Here is a 16,978-nt window from a genome sequence, read left to right on the forward strand (position 1 = left end):
GTGACTGTCAACTACAGATAGTCACGAGCAGCATTTTCTACTGGTCACACTCTAAAATATACCACCCCAATTTTGAAATGAAAGAAAACCCAGTATCCCCAAATTTATCAAAGACAGCTATATCGAGGAACATACCTTAGAGATGTTACTGGAGCGGCTCACAGAATGGCCCAAAGCTTTCTCATTCTGAAAGAGGAAGAAGATCATTACAGGAACAAATTACAGTTATGAGGATATTTAAAACTAGTATTAGAAACCAAGTATCATGGAGAAAGTCTTACAGCTGTGACTTTTAAGGATGTTGCTTCTATTGACATCAGCTTGATTTGCTGCATTTACTAAGCTGTTTTGTTTGCTTAACAAGCTATTATGCTGCTGAAAATCAAATAGACAAGACAAATACAAACTGAGAATCACTAGAACAATGACCTCTTCTATCTGTACTGCAGAGCCCCTTCCCCAGATGCCACCTGATTTGGAAAGGATATTTTTCAGCCCTGCCTCATCGAGATCTAAAGGCAAACATCCAACCACTAAAACTGAAAGCTCTTGCTTAAAGAAAACATTCCAGTGATGTAAACAGAAGTATCCCAGTGGTGCCCGGAAACAATTCTGAATAACCACATGCATGTCATTTCAGGAGACGAAGCAGAATTACTGAGGAACTTCTTATCTACCACAGAACTCAGAATTAAACTGGAAACGTTATACAAGATGGAAATCAAAAGCCGCAATTCTTAAAACTGAAGTCGGTGACGAATGTATCTGTTACTTTTCAGCATGCAAGCCCTCACGGATATGAATGACAAACATCTCCTACCAAAATAAACTGCAGGTTTCACCAAGATATTTCATCCTTTACGGCTTCCTGCTTTCTGAACATCAATTTACCATCAGTGTAAATGGATGTGATTGTTCCACAGGTACGAACCTAGAAACTGATCTGCAAAGGCTTGTTGCTCGATTTTCTGAATAAAATCCAACAACAAAAACATTCTCCTAAATATATTACAAACAGAGCCAGTCATAACATTTCATTACTGATCTGTATCAATGCTTTTCTAATTCTGGGAAGCTGGGAGGCAAAGCTGTTTGAGACTTAAACCTCCCAAAACAGGGCATATTTACTACTTTCTCCTACGGGCTCTGTGCTGGCTAAGAGCTTCTAGAAGTGCACCCTTCCATCTGGTATTTCAGGAACCTAACAGAGGCGCTTTGACAGCACCGTCTTCCAGTTCGCTCTGGCACCAACTGATCAGACAGAGACTGAGAACAGAAGTCCTGCATACATAACAAATGGGGGCACTAAAAAAAAAAAAAAAAAAAGCAGCCAACCACACTTGCTTCTAGGTCAGCTCAGATATAATGCACTTGGTTTCAGATCTTATGCCTGTAATTTGTCACAATTCAAGTGACCTTCAGTGACTAAAGCCTGCACCGAGCCCACCTGGGTGGCTGGGCACCCAGATGCTACCCCCACACTTTGGGATCTTTGCACTCCCAGACATTTCTCCTAACAGCGTACTCCCTGAGCAGCTTGAGAACTCTGCGCTGAGAAACAAGAAAGCAAAGCAAAAATATCAGCATATGCTTACAACAGCAGGATGCTCCATCTTACAACACTGGTTGCCTCTCCACACGGTCATGGGCACTGCCTTGGTTGACAGATATAAATTGCACTTCCTCCTTTAAAAATTTGAGGAAGCAGACAAGGTGTTCTGAAATCCTCTGTCTGTAGGAGTTTGAGTACCTAAATGGCAGCAAAATAGTCTTTCAGAAGAACAGAGGAGAAGTGACAAATTTTGACTGATAGCCAAATCAAAAATCAGCAAGGACCAATGTAAGGTCTGGAGTAGCTGTGGCCTAAATTACCGTCGACCTGAATGCCAGATCTGCATCCTGCAAGGCTGAACTTGATTTGAGAGATGACTATGAGCTTATATTATGTGGATATCAGTATCCCTGGAACAGAAACAAACAGCTAAAGACCCCCAAAGAATACAGACATGATGCTTCTGTGATGACTAACGCTGGACTGGGCTCCTGCCAGAAGAAGCATGGCTAGGAACTGACTCCAACTGTAAGGGAAGGACCCAGCTAATTTCATCAAAGACATTGTAACTATAGCAACAGAAAAAAAGTTCATTGAAGCTACAGAATGCAGGAGAAAGAAAGGGGGCAGGGACATCTTCTCAAGCTATGACGACAAGAGAGCAACGCAAGTTGGCAAGCAGGGAGATTTGTCACTGCCTGCGTGTGAGGTGCGGAGGGAAGCAGGCCGTGCTTGGCCTTGCAGGGATGTGTGGGAGGTAAACAAAGCTCAGCTATGTGGGACAAGACGAAATGGTAATGAAGAGTGAGACCTGCGGCCAAGAAGTCTCTGCCTGAAGCAACGCACAGAGCCCTACGCAGATGACAGTCTCAAATCCAGCCCTAGACATCAAAGACTTGCAGGTGAAATTCCTGGAGACAAAATCAAACAGAGCCGAGCTCTTCGCATTAACTCAACACTCCCCAAATACTGCTGTCTAGCTGAAGATAATGCCTGCAAGGGAGCGTGGCTGAGCTTACACAAACACCTGTGTTGAAAAGGATGTGCTAAAACTCAGTAACTCTGAAGAGGCTGGAGGACAAGAGCTGTATTTGCTCAACACAGTGAGTGATGCAGAGCAAACATACTCTTAGCCGTGCCACAGAAACTAGTCTTTCTGCTCTGCTCCCAGGACTGTGATTTTATCTGATGGATGCCAGCAGTGTGAGAGAGAGATGCTCCCATCATCTTTATTGATCTACTGTTGGAAATGTACCTATCAGAGGTTCCAGTCAGTACATGACTGTGAACAGCTGGTATTGTTATTGCATGTGTAATCATTTCTAAACAAAAAGTGGGCTTATAAAATATTCCTCTATAGAGAGAGTACACATACGCATATTTAAGTATCTGTGATATTTCTAAAGGACTCAGCTACATAAATGCTTTTTTATGGTTCTGTTCCTTTACCACATAAAATTGGTATGTCCATAAAGTCAACAGGAAATTCACTGAATCTTAGCCCAGATTGGCCAAATTCTGTCCTCTTAAGGGCTACTTGTACTGACAAACAGGAGGAGCACCACCTCAGGCATATGCTCAAGGAGTGACAACTGACACGACAGCCACTACCAGATCCAACACAGATTTGCAAATACCCATACACATTTTTTTCAGTTAGGTTGGCCTATCAATGACCAAGCAACTCCCTCACCTGGTTAAAATTGCTTCAGCCTTCGGTCACCAATTAACCCTGCTTTCTTCCACCTTCTAATCAGAGACATTTTTTTGAAACAGCTGCTCCAACTCTCCCAGTTTACATGCACACAGACTTTAAAATGTGGTGAGCTGAAAACAGATAAATAACTGAGTTTCATTGTGTAACAGCAATTTCCAGTTTACTATGACCACTCAAATAGCATCTCCACTGAATGCACTGTTTTTTTTCCAACTTCTGCAAAGAACCAAAAAGATTATTTTTTAATAAAAAAACAGCAACAGAAACACCTCTAAATAATATATTTCACGAGGTCTAGCTATACCATTTAGTTCTCTTTTATAAATAAAATAATAAAAATCTATCCTTAAGGAAAAAAAAAAAATACTGTGGAAGACATTACATACAGACAGCACTTGATGGTGTTTTTCAGGCTGCAATACATTAAGGATACAGTATACGCTTTCCAGTCATTAAGCTAGAAAAGAGCTGAAAAGCCATGGAAGGAGCTTTTGGAATAGATGGATTTTAATGGCAGGCACAATACAAACAAACAAAAGCTCACTTTTCACACTATAACCATCACCAGTACATTCATCCTGGGATCTTTCAGATTATTACATTACTCCTCTCACTATCCAACAAATAAAGGTGCTCAGAGACTATTTCTAGTATGTTCTCATTGCACAGTAAGACACATTCTAGTCCAGTAATTACAGCTCCAAACAGGCTCTCCTTCCCTCTTGCAGAAACACTAGTCTTTGCACTTGAATAGAAAGGTCAGGACGAATGCAACATCTGCCACCATGGACCACACAATTATCACCACTTAAAGCAAGTGTGGTTCTCCTTTAGCAGATCAGTCTTTCTGCATAGGATAATGGGAAACCTGCCTTTCAAAATTCATCCTACTCAAATAGAATTACCTGGCAGGCACTTAAAAAAAATCATCATCCAGATAGTGCAGCAAGGACTTAACTTCTTACAAGTCACTCACTGCCCACTGCTGCGCTGAGGTCCCCATCACAGCCAGGCTTTAGGGAAACAAAGAAGAAGGCAGGAGGGGAGGACAAGACTTAAAAACAGGAAAACTGCTACCAGTTCCTACTGTGGCACATGATTTTCTAAATTCTGGATAGAGTTGCTTGCCATTGCTTGAATTCCCCTCCCAACTTTCCTTTCTTTCTCTCCTCCTTGAATCTACTCCCTACTGTGGCGGCAGAGCTGTCTCCTTCCTCCCGCAGCTGCTTCAGCTCACATCTGTCCCCCTGTAGGACTCTTCACCTTGCCTTCTCCACCTGGATGGCTCCTTTTCCCTTCTGCCACCACTCCTCAGTTACTCTCGCATAAATGGCTCGCCTCTCTTCAGAGATCTCAAAGCTGCCACTCCCCTCCTATCCACCTGTCTCCCATACTTGTCACTTTAAGTTATTTTACCCTTGCTTCCCAACTATAATGCACCCATTTTCCAATAAGAGCAACAGCTATGTAACTCACACAGCTACGTGAACCTCAAAGCACTCGTTCCTATTGCGTGAGCCAGGAGGGTTGTCCACTCCTTCACAGCAGTTCAAGCAGCCAGAGGTGCTCTCGTGCACTCACAACACCCACGTGTTACACCACCCTTTCTCCAAACTCAGCTGTAGACTCAGTGCGGCCTTAGCAAGTGGGTACCCTGAAGAAAAATGCTTTGGATGTCCCTTGCCAGGATAGAAGGAGAAAATAGTGAAATGGTTTGGATTTTGTGTTCCAAAACTACTCAGGACTGAGCTGCTGAATGACCCTTCCGCAGTCAAGCTGCAAGTCAGCCAGGAGTGAAACTCAGTTCTTCTATCAAGCCCCGTTACGAGAGCATGAATGCTCAGCTGTCCTGTAAGCACGCAGCTATACACACCCAGGTATTGTTTCAGGTTTCATAACTGTGACCGGATTTCTAAGCAACCTCTTCCAGTGTTTATGCAATCTTGCACTGCAATCCTATACCTGGGATATAGGAAGTACAAAGAACATGTGCTTTTAGTTCACGCAGGGGGGTTTTATTGTTGTCGACTGTATCAGCACATGCACTTAATTGTCCGAAGTGCCTATGATGAGAGGAAAGAAATGGGAGATGGCTTTATGAATTACTTTCTTCGTTTGTCAGAGCTGATGGATTGTTAAATGACAAAAGATCTGTCAGCACTAGATCTTGTGACTGACAGAATCTAACATTTAATTATTTCTGCAGGAAATGGTATTTTGCATCATATCAAATGAATGTGGCTTTTATTTCTTTGGCAGTCACCAGGCCAACATGGAAAAGCAATAAACTTAATAACAGTTTATATAAAGCCAGTGCTTGACAAACTTCTTAGGCCTTGCTCCTTTCAATTTTTTTTATTTATAAAATACAATCAGATATTATCAAGGTTCATCAATGATTTTGCATGCAGCTATTAAAATAATGGCATCTGAGCCTTGCATCTCTGCTCCTGTGTAGTATTTACCTCTGGACATTACCTCTGCTGAGCTGAGGCTGTCTGGCCTGGAAGCACAAATTTTCATTTCTGCACGAGACCATCAGCCTGGTACGTTTCACTAACATCGCATCCATTTGCGCATTCATATGCCATGTGCCCCATTTGTAACAAAAAGTAAACTGCAAAGTGTTTGGCATCCAAGATGTTTATGGATGTTCTTATCTTGCTGTTGCCAGACAACCTGTCTAAAATGGATGCATGTCTATGGGATACAATGCATAAAAATGAATCCTTCCCTCAGGGAACAAGTTATATGAACTACAAAAGACCTGACCCAAAAATATATACCTTTCGTGGTAATGGAAACAATACGCATTAAACTTACCTGCGTGAAAATGCCATTTCAAACAATTTCATGTATTTAACAGCAGAAAGAGGGATACAAACACAAGAAGCCAGCAATTATGAACAGATTAAAAGGGATAACATACTGTCTTTTGTAGAGTAAATGCACTTAATGCAACTACTGGAATTCTCATGGTACACTAAACATGTCAATATGCCAAAGCAATCGACAATTTTAAACATTCACAAATTAAAAAACCCTCTAGGCAACGGATAATTTCTAATTTCTTAAGCTGCCAACAGACATAGGGAGACTGCAGCCCACATCAACTCTCAGAAGAGCTGGACTTTCTCAGTGTCTACTTAACTTTGCACATTCAGTTGTTTACGTGCATGATACCACACGTTCCCCATGCTCGGTTGCACAGTTTGCTAATCCTGTGGAACCTCCCAAAAATGACATTGAGAAAGCATTTAGGATATTTTTGGTAATATTTAACATGATATGGCCAAAAACATGCAACAAAAAGCTCTTGAAAGAGAGCTTGTAGGTATCAGCCCTATTTAGTAATACCTACTCATTACATACCAGCTTGGTTTTGCCTGAAATTTCATCTTCCCATTTTTATCAGTGCAGTTTGCAAAATATTCTGAACCACAGCATTTCAAACTCAGTGTTAAACAACCACACAAATTTAGCTAAATGAGGAACTGGGCCCTACAGAGCCCACTAAAGTTATTTAGCCAAACACTGGTACAGTGAAATCATTGTAAAAATCTGACCTGTAATGTTTTGGAGAGTTTTAAGCAAATTGTTTTTAACAGTAGTTTGTAAGGTGAAAGAGTACACATATAATATCATCTAAGAGAAAACAAACAAACAAACACATTTAACCATCCTTATATAAATAAATCACAACTAGTTAAGGAAAACGACTCTCTGGAAGGAAAGATGTCTAGACTAAGCTGAGAGAAAAGGTATGCTCATCATTGAAATGGTAGCACATTCAAACTGCAGAACAATAACCTCAAAACAAAATTGTGCTAATAAAAGTTGTATCAAGCGACCAGTTCAGAGCTCCTAGCTAATCATGCCAGAAATTGAGGTGCAACTGATTATTTACCCCCAATCATTTTAAGAACATACACGTGCACCTGTGAATGCACACACACATTAAGGTTTTCATGTTAAAACTTAATAATAACTAAAAAGACCTACACCAAGCACACACGCACAGCCAACTACCCTCTCCTTCCTGAAAGCACAGCCGCTGTATACAAGGAACAAAGCAAATAACTGTTTAGGTGCAGCAGACTACTTCAGCCAGTAACCCAAGAGCACTTCATACCCATCACATTGTCAGGCAATCACAGTTGGTCTCGCTTGGGACTAGCCTGATGCTTTGGGATGCAGGCAAGCAGTACATGCCCAGAGAAAGCTACACAGCAGTCTCTCCCTAAACCCAGAAGATATAACATGCTGTAAATGTACTTACTCCTTCTGTAGCCTAAAAATCTGTACTCATTTACTTCAGACCAACAGTCAGGGTGCTGCACTTGAAAGATCAACATATTTAGCAACATTAAGGGAATTCAGAGTGCTGAGTTCCCAGGAGTCACAAATAAACAAGTTTCAGAAATTGGTAAATGTGGGTTGCGCTGAGAAATACTTCATTGTTCATCTGCAAGCAGATATTCTGACACTTTGTCATGCAAAGGATGCTCAGGACCTGTGATTCACAGGAGAAAATCCGGCCGATTCTGGTTACCTTCCAATCATACAGCAGGGATAGGCAAAGTACATCACCACACATCCAAGATATCAAGGGGAAAAATAACAAAAATGAAGGGAAAGAAAAGGACAGAAGCAGAATTTTGATGTGTTCTGTTTTTCTTTCCTATATATAACACTCATTAAACTGGTCCCTGATATAGGAGCAGGACAAGAATTCAGCATCTATCTGCAGATCAGTTAACATCACCTAGATCTGTGCCTACCTAACAGCCGATGCTATCCAGTTTACTGGTATTGATCACTGGGATATGCATACGTCATGTTCCCACTTTTTCTCCTACATCTGTCTCAACAGCTTATGCCCACAAATGAAAATTGATTACAGAAGTCTTTTGGGAGGAAGACAAGCACTCAGGAGATTTAGATTCTCTAAATTCTTGATACTTTGCCTCCGAGTTATGCTTATCATTTCTGAGTAGGAAAACAGGATGAAAAAATCCTACAGGAGACTTGTGTTTGCTTAGGAAGGTCAACTTTTTGTTTAAAGATGTTACTGAAGAAAAAAGAGATGGTATTGTCATACAGAATAAAATGATATTCTTCCATGAAGGCACGGAAAGCAAAATGATCAGCCCCATTCTGTCAGGGGCATCTTTTTTTCGTTCTGTATTCAGCAGTAGTGCTTCTTGAAAAAGGAGACCTTACCAGATCTTCCCTCTCTTCAAAATGTAGCAGCAGTCAACACAGACAACAAAATGCCAGCACAGAGAAAGAATGAGTGGAAATGAATATTAAAACCAGTATAAAAAACAAGGCAAGCCAACTTGTGTATGGTCACTAGAGATTAAATCATGGCTTTATGGAAGTTGATGGAAATTCCACCAATAACGCGATCGGGTCTGGAGATCAGCCTCTGTTGATATGAGCAGGTATCAACAGAGAGATATTATGGCAGAAATGCAGAATTCAGAGCAACAAACAATTGGGGTGAACAACAGTATAGACAAGCCTTTATATGAGGACAGCTGAAGCAATGTATTATTGAAAAAGAAAGTAAATAAATAAGATGAAGAAAATACATGCCGCTAAGTAACTAGACATCACAGCTGTATCCCACACCTTCAGAAGAACACCAGAAAGCAGGTGATGCAAGCCAGTTATTGCAGACTAAGACACATACACTTGTCGTGGCTTATCGAGCATTATTTCCTGGAAGATGCAACAAACCAACTCTCCATGTAGATGTAGTGGTCCCACTGAAGCCAACAAGAAATCCCGCTGGTTTCAGGGAGACTTGGACTGAGCCATGACCAACATCCTGATCCGAAACAAAGTATTTCAGAAACTGCAACTGGCGTTAGGCACACCCTAGCACATTGGGACCTAGAGTACTTCATAAATACTGACTTGCCTTACAGCATGAGGAACAGAGAAAGAAACTGCAGCGGGAGCTAGCTAGAAAAACGTGTTTACCTTGCACATGGAAATCTACATTTGCTTGACGTTCAGCTGGTAGAAACAGGAACCCCACACAGGAACGTACGCCTGTGCACTGCTAACACTGAGTAGTGCTGCAGCCAACGGAGCTAAATAAAGCAGGGACGAGCCCAGTGACCCAGCACAGCAGAGCAGATAACCTAAAGGCCAGCAAACAGGAAGCAAAGGAATGAAGTTGTATGAGCAGGTGGTGTGAACAGGCAGCATGGTGCTCAGAGCTTCTCTAAGTACCACTCCTGTGCAGGGCTGTCGTAACTGAGAAAGGGACGCTCCGTGTAGGCGTCCTCGTTTCCCATCACTGTCATCCTAAAATCATCGTGTCAGATTACAGCGGAAGACTGTCTGAGGCAATCAGACGAGAGATGAGCAAAACTTGCCGGCTGCAGAGGAAGCCCTCCAAAAGAGCACTGCTCTTCACCCAGTTGGGAAACTTCAGAGCCGTCACAGACTAATGAGGAGGGCTGAGGTTTTTGTGTGCCTGCTGAATGAGCTGAATGCCAGCAGCTGCGTAAGAACTAAATTTATCACCGCAGTCCCAGGAACGCCTGCATTTTCTGCTAAAATAAAATCTCAGGGCCATTAGCCTATTGAAATAGAAGCTTTTCCACTTAACTGAAGACATTTACTCATTTTATTCCTCAGCTCTCATGCTCCAGTTCCAGTAAAATCCTGCTTGGTTTCAAAATTTATTTTATGGAAACACATGCGCATCAGCTCAAAAATCCTGATGTTATGTGAGCAGTATTAAACAATTCACTTCACTGGGCTCCTCTGCCTCTCGCATTTATTCACATGAAACAGAAAATGAGCTGCAGCTGTCAGAGTGCTGCCTGACCTATCGGGGACCGTACCGCATTCTTGCACAGGCGCTGACAGAGCGTTTTCTAAAGTTTATTTCCTAAGGGGAAAGGGTTATAAATAAGTCTCATATTCATAGTAAATCTCCTGTCCTTCATTCCCGAGAGCTTTGAGCTAGGGCAGTTTTTGTCACAGGAAATTGCAGCAAAGTTTTCAGAAAAAGTGTATTAGCTTATATGATTTGCTTTTGTCAAGCTGCCTTTAAATTTACCCCCACCAAAGCTAGGTTTTAAAAACTAGTTTCAAACTTTCTTTGTTCACTGCTGTACGCATTTGTTATCTGTGGAAATCATATTGTACATCTATGAAATCTGCAGTTGCTGTAGAAGATAATAGATTTTATTAAAATACCTTTTGTAGTTTTTAGAAGTAACTTCTTTGTAAGGGTACAAAGAACTGCTAAATGGCTAAAGGCATTTCTGTGTACCTTCTGAAAATACATAGTCCGACTGCTAAGGATGTAAAGTTTTCTGTTAGGCTCTATGCTTGTAATTGAGCTAATGAGAAACTGAAACAATAAAGGAAGGGGCTCACCATGGGCTCTAGAATCCAACAGAGAGGATTCACGCTTGGGGTAGGATCCTCGGATTGTAAGCTTTTATGCCCCAGGGATCACACTGACAGTGTTTGCTGATTCCATTACAACTAAGTTCTGATTGAAAACTTTCATACATACATACATATATATATATATATATATATAAAAAAACATCTCTTTTTGATTCCTCTTACTTTTAAAGATACAAAAGATAAAATTATCCCAGAATGAGAATACTATCCTTCTGGTTTGCAATGAAGTATTTTCCAGGAGGTTGAAGAATAAGTAACTGCTGATTTGGAAATTTATGTTCCTTAAAGGCCAAAACACAGACAAACAATATTGCCTATCTAGACGTCAACAAGATGTCAAAATTCTTCCTGAGATTTTAGTTTTAAATGGGTCTTTCAGCAGACACACAGTGAAAAAGAGAAATTAGATCATGTACAGTCATTCTTTAAAAGATGAAATAGATGATTTGGCCAGATTACCACCTCAGGGAGAGGCGAAAGAGCAGGGGGAAGTATTAGATGCTGCTGAGCTGCATCTTGCAGTGCAGGCAGTTAGACTGATGAAACAGCAGCATGGGATGTGGATGCAACCTGCAAGAACAACTGGACTCTGTTCCAAAATACAAAGACCTAAAAGCATGAAGACTCAAGAACATCCTGGTCCAAATTCAGGCTTCCATATTGGAGATTCCCAGTTCTGTGTTTCTAAACACAGACAGTTAGAAAAGGTGAATAAGACTGATCTAAATTTACAAGGAAAGACTAAGGGTTAGATATTGTTTATGCTGGGTCCTTTGCATTTTAACCCTCTACTTCTCTATCACAATCCTATACCTAAGCGCTTTGTTTTGAAGAAATTGTTTTCTCACAGGCATCCAGGAGGAAATTCATTAATTAAATTAAATTATTCGTTAGGTCAGGCAAGACCTGAGACTAGCGAGCAGGGATTCCAGGAACAAAACAAGCAGCACAAACAACTGAAACCTACTCTGAGACAAAGGCAGGAAGGATGGGCACCTTGAAAGGGAACCCGTTGAAAAACAGATCAGAGGAAGGTCACACGGTACAGCTTGGCCTTGTAGTTATGACATCTATCTGCAAAACTTAACCAATGAATTTTTAATAACCCTCAAATTAGGGAGATGGGGATATATAAATACAAGGTCTGGAAAAAGCCTGTGGCTCCTTTGAAATGCTCCCTGTAGGCTCTAAATAAGCCTCCCTTGTGACCTCTCATTCAGCACATGGAAGGGAAGAAAACAGCTGGACAAAATTCAAAGCTCCTAAAACCAGTGAAACAGGCAGTGTTGTCCTTCAGCTAAGAACAACGTAGTAGAGCAGAACGGTAAATTACAAAAGCAAGAGTTCAAAGGGACAAATGGCTTTTTCTCTAAGAACACAATCAGAAAAAAAACCACACAACTTAATACTTTTCTTGCGGGGTTTGTCAATAACAGCTGCTGCTAGCACCATGGAGGACAAAATGGATGATACCAAGAAGAGGGTGTAAAATTGGAAGAACCTCTCATAATGCAAGTATGCATTGAAGTAACACACCCAAATCATCAACAAAAATCAGGCTGGACCACCGGGCTGAAACTTCAGCATGTGCTTCTTGTTTACAGAATCACAGAATCATCTAGGTTGGAAGAGACCTCCAAGATCACCTAGTACAACCTCTAACCTAACACTAACAACTCCTCCACTAAACCGTATGTTTAACACCTTTCTTACAAAATACTATTGTCCAAAGTGAAATACTTGAGTTGGTTAGTGCTGAACAGCAGTAGGGAGCAGCTCAAAATAAGAACTGAACAACTTGATAAACTGTAAGAGGGAAGCTGAAGCCAGTTTGCAATTTACAAGCCCTTGCACTCTACACGACTTATCTTGAAGAAGGCAAATGTGATGGTCACTTGGTAGATGACAAACCCGAGACACAGGGAAATTTTGCTGCCCTCTGAAATTTGCCCTTCCTTGTCCTACACCTACACACAATGATTCTTAGTGTCACAGGCAGCAGCTGTGTATCCAGTAATAGGTGTGGGGCTCAACACTGCATGTATTTTGCACAGTACTTTTGCACGGGGTGACTTTTACGTATACTGAAACCGTGCCAAAGCAAGAAGACTGTCACTGAGATTTCTCTTTCATTTTTCTCAGTAGCAGAACACAAGTCTCCAACCTGGAACTCGTCAGGGCATTGATTTTCACGTGGAGTATCAGACTTTGGGATTTACCCAAAGAGCTGCCACCTGGTAAAGAACAACTACACTTTATTAAGCTCTTCCTTGAAGTCAGAAGAATGGTCTCAATCATCCCACCAGTCTTCCTCCTTGAAACTTTACACTGCTTGTCCCATTCACTTGTAAATGTGATCCCAAATTCTCCTTGCACTTCCCTTGCCGAACAATGGCCTTTGGATCTCTAAGCATGGTAGCTCTTGAGAATGCAGGTGGTGGTACTCCATGCCCTCATTCCCATGCATAGAAGCAAGCAAACTGAGGTTAATACAGATAGATAATAAACTAACATTCAAAAGATGCCTTCTTTTTGTTAAAGGTGTAAAACTATCATGGCACCACAACACAAGGTATCTACAGGCTTTTCCAAAAAAAGATGGAATTTGGGATCTTGGGATTCAAGACAGTACTTTGGACAACAGCTCTATTGGAAATCCTCATCTAGGTATACTGATATTTTGTTTTTTTCAGCCTTTGGCGAACAGAAGCCTTGCTGCCCGCACTCCCACGCACGCATACATAACCAGTGTAACTGTGGAACTGAAGTAAGAGGATTACATTCCAGGGGGGACATGTTTTGGTGAGAGACTAGAGGCTTAAGGGGATTAAAAGATAGGAGCTGCTTCTGATAGTGACAGGGTGAGAAACAGCAAAGCCCACACAAACACTGCCTGAAAGTAAGCATTGCTTTGTATTCTTCAGCAGCAATGAGATATATCAAGCAGAAAAGCAAATGAACCCGTGACCACACCAGCTGCATCTTCAGGCACCTCCACTGGCCCCAGCACCATCTTAGCTCATATCACACTTGAATTTTCTCTGTTTCTTTGTGCCTTTTATTACCCTTATTTCTGCTTAGCTGCAGCTCCAACCACGTGAACCAGACATTTTCTCCTATCTCTGTATTACCTACATTGGTTTATCCTGTGTCATTTCCTGTCACCACTGGTAAACAAATTGGAAATACTTTTCAATTCCACGCAAGAAAAGGGTATAGGAATACTATATAAAGGAGTGCAACTTCTATAACAAGTAACTTTAATGGACAGAAATGTAGCTGTCTTCATAAGATCTAATCCTGGGTACAAGGAAACTCCTGTAAGCTTTAGCAAAAATGACTGTAATCATTTTTAAATCCAAGAGGACTTTATTTTTATGCTAGCTAACACTCCTCAAAGGTGAAGCATTAGAATTAGCTTCCAGTTAAATATGCTTTTCTAACAAATACTTACAGAAGCAGGAGTTTTGCTCTTTGAATGATACGGAATTAAAATCACTAACAAGAGTTACAAATGCCAGAGGGCCTAGCAGGACTGGAACACCCTATCTGGATGCAATTTAGAAATCAGAAAACAGTGCCAAATTCAACTGATGCTTTCAAGTAAGAACAGAATTCAAGAGCAGAACTCTGTGGTGCTAGGTATTATAAAACATGGCAAAAGGTTCAATTGCTTCAGAAAGCTTATATGCCAATACAAGAAAATATAAAGATGACTACAACACCCAGACAACAAACATTAAGAAGGATGGACACTGGTGTATTAGGTATAAGGAAAAGCAGCTAGGCATATTTAATGTCAAGTGCATTAAAATAAATACATATATATGAATATACACATGTACATGCATTTGTTTATATGTATATTGCATGTATAAACTTACAAACTATATTTTTGTTTCATTTAATGGAAAAAAATGCTCTAAACCTGGCCAAATCCCAATGGATACAGTAAAATATAAGTCAAAGAAACTATCTCAAAAGAGAAGTTCTGAATTGTCTGCTGATTTACAATGACGGGGCAGTTGATCTCATTTGATCGCATCCCAGACAGCATCCTAGAATAAGAGCAAGGCTCAGGATGACCACTGAGCAAGCCACAGGCTTTGGAACCAGGAGATGCACTTTCTGTGGTCAGACCTTTATGACCTTGGATACTAAACCTTCCTGAATCTCAGTTTTGCCATTTGAAAAGAATCGCATAGAATATTCAGACCTCACCTCAGAAACGTGCAGACGGTGAAACTAGTTCTTGCCTATAAATGGTAAAGAAGCCTCTCTTATGGAGGACAACTTGCAAAAATGCTAGCGTTACAGTAAGTGTACTTAAATTCTCTTTCCACTGCTGTTCATGACCTCACAATTTCCTCCTTGTTAAATTCACACTTCTTGATATTGCAGATGTTCTGTTTTCATTTCAAATAATCTGTGTTCACCTTTCTTTTCCTCTCAGTGAAAAGTATGTTAACATCTTCCCTGCAGTCAGACATGTGAGAAGGTTTCCGCTTGTGCTTCCACAAATCAAAAGCAGCTGCTACATGGCACGGCATGGCAGAAGTGAAATCTCTTAAATAAAAAAAAGAAGAGCAAAAGGTGAAAGGAGGATGCAGCAAGCAATATAGCCTACAATACAATTGACGAGTAGTAAAACAAACAAAAAGAAACAATCTCCTCTTTTTTTCTTTTTAAATGGCAAGGTAACTCTTACATTTATTTGTTGAATTCAGGATGAGAAATGTACATCTTCTGATGAAAGTCAAGTTGCAGAAACTTAATGGTTTGAAGCATCAAGAAAAAGTAGACTGAAGGGCATGCTTCATACTATTCTTCATGGGATAGGGGGAAATATCTAATAAAGGTCAATGAGTATTTCCCTTTCCAGCTGTTCCCATCCAAGAAATGGCCTTATCCCTGTTGTACCTTGCTTACTTTCAAGTTAATGGACTACAGAAATGAGAACATTAACATCCATTCTACAGCTGCTGCTTCTCAGGAATACTTTGGGAAACCAACACCAGCTCCCACCACTCTTCCAGGCTGAGTTTGCAGAATACGCAAAGTTCCTCAAAATGCCTTTAAAATGCCTTTTGGGGAAGGATGGACAGAGGGAGGGAAAGAGGCAGGTCTGCTTTTGGGTTAGAATATCACTGCATGTACTTAGCTTGATTTTTCTATGGCATTATATGAATTTGGCCTTTGTTCTATTTGTTTTGTATAAATGCAGGTATGCCAGGAAAAAAATGTGGTGCAACAGGAACTTATACCCACACAAAACTCCCTGTCCTGTGCAGCCAGTGTTAGTTCTCCAATCAAAATAAGCTTTATGGACAGACTTTTTATTTCTTGCCATTTTTCTTGTGTATTTGCCACTTGTCTGCAGGTATTGTGCTAAATTGTGAACCTTTAGAAGTACAAATTTTTATCTCTGTTACCCTTGCAGCTATAAGAAAAAATTGGTAATAAGCCTTTTCATTGCAAAAATGCTTCCAGTCGAAATACACAGGCAGCCTGAACCAGCTAGTCAAATGGGAGCAAGCCCCCTTTTGCTAAATGCTTATGTAGCAAGGATGGGGTATAGTAACAATTGCACATCACCAAAAGTTCATACTTCAGGGTTGATGAATATCAACACGCACAGTTGCGAACTGTTTCACCATTGAGGCCAGTAGCTTCCAAGCTTTTCCATTCAATAAGTCATTTCAGGGATGATGACTGCAGTTAGGCTCACCATTTCTATATTTAAGAGCTTCTGTCCAACTGTGATACCTACATCAGGCTACAAGACAGACAATCAGCTAGTCAACTCCTACTATGGACTCTGACCATAACCCTGGAAACCGGGATTCAACAGAAGTCAGGATATTAACTTGACTTCAAACAAAGGATATTTTTAGGGAGAACAATGCATAGTCAGTGCTCTCATGGAGACTAGAGGGGGTGCAGGGCCACAATTATGTGAGGAGAAAGTATTACAAAAAAAATTAGCAGAAACACTAGTTCCTTGACAAAGCAGACAGAGAAAACACATGGATTATTACCCTAACCACAACGGCCCAGCCTGGATTTGAAAGCAGAGCTGGTGCCTCAAATAGCCTAAGGTATTACATCTGGTTCTTCAAACTAGTCTGACCCCTCTGAGACAGACAAACGCTTCCTTGGGGAAGAGCATCGTTCTTTCAAAGTCATAATGCTAACCAGTGAACGGCAATCAAGATAAAACAAGCACCCCAATGAGTCATAAAACATTAATTTTCCATTAGACAGCA

General features: G+C 40.8%; 1 protein-coding gene across 12 annotated transcripts in view; it reads right to left on the reverse strand.

Moving 5' to 3' along the window:
- The window catches only part of MARCHF8 (membrane associated ring-CH-type finger 8), a 95,542-nt gene that overhangs the window by 25,418 nt on the left and 53,146 nt on the right, over nt 1-16,978 (reverse strand). For 5 of the 12 annotated variants that reach the window (XM_083843618.1, XM_083843621.1, XM_083843622.1 and 2 more), the window contains exon 3: nt 136-186. The exons of 2 other annotated variants lie outside the window; for them this stretch is intronic. In XM_083843618.1, the coding sequence (XP_083699744.1) occupies nt 136-186 (51 nt within the window). Of the gene's footprint in view, nt 1-135; nt 187-9,260; nt 10,810-15,148; nt 15,279-16,978 lie in introns of those variants that run through there. 5 more of the 12 variants (XM_083843615.1, XM_083843619.1, XM_083843620.1 and 2 more) reach the window with 3 other exon arrangements.

The sequence above is a fragment of the Anser anser genome (assembly GCF_964211835.1).
Source record: "Anser anser genome assembly, chromosome: 7".
Classification (NCBI taxonomy): domain Eukaryota; kingdom Metazoa; phylum Chordata; class Aves; order Anseriformes; family Anatidae; genus Anser; species Anser anser.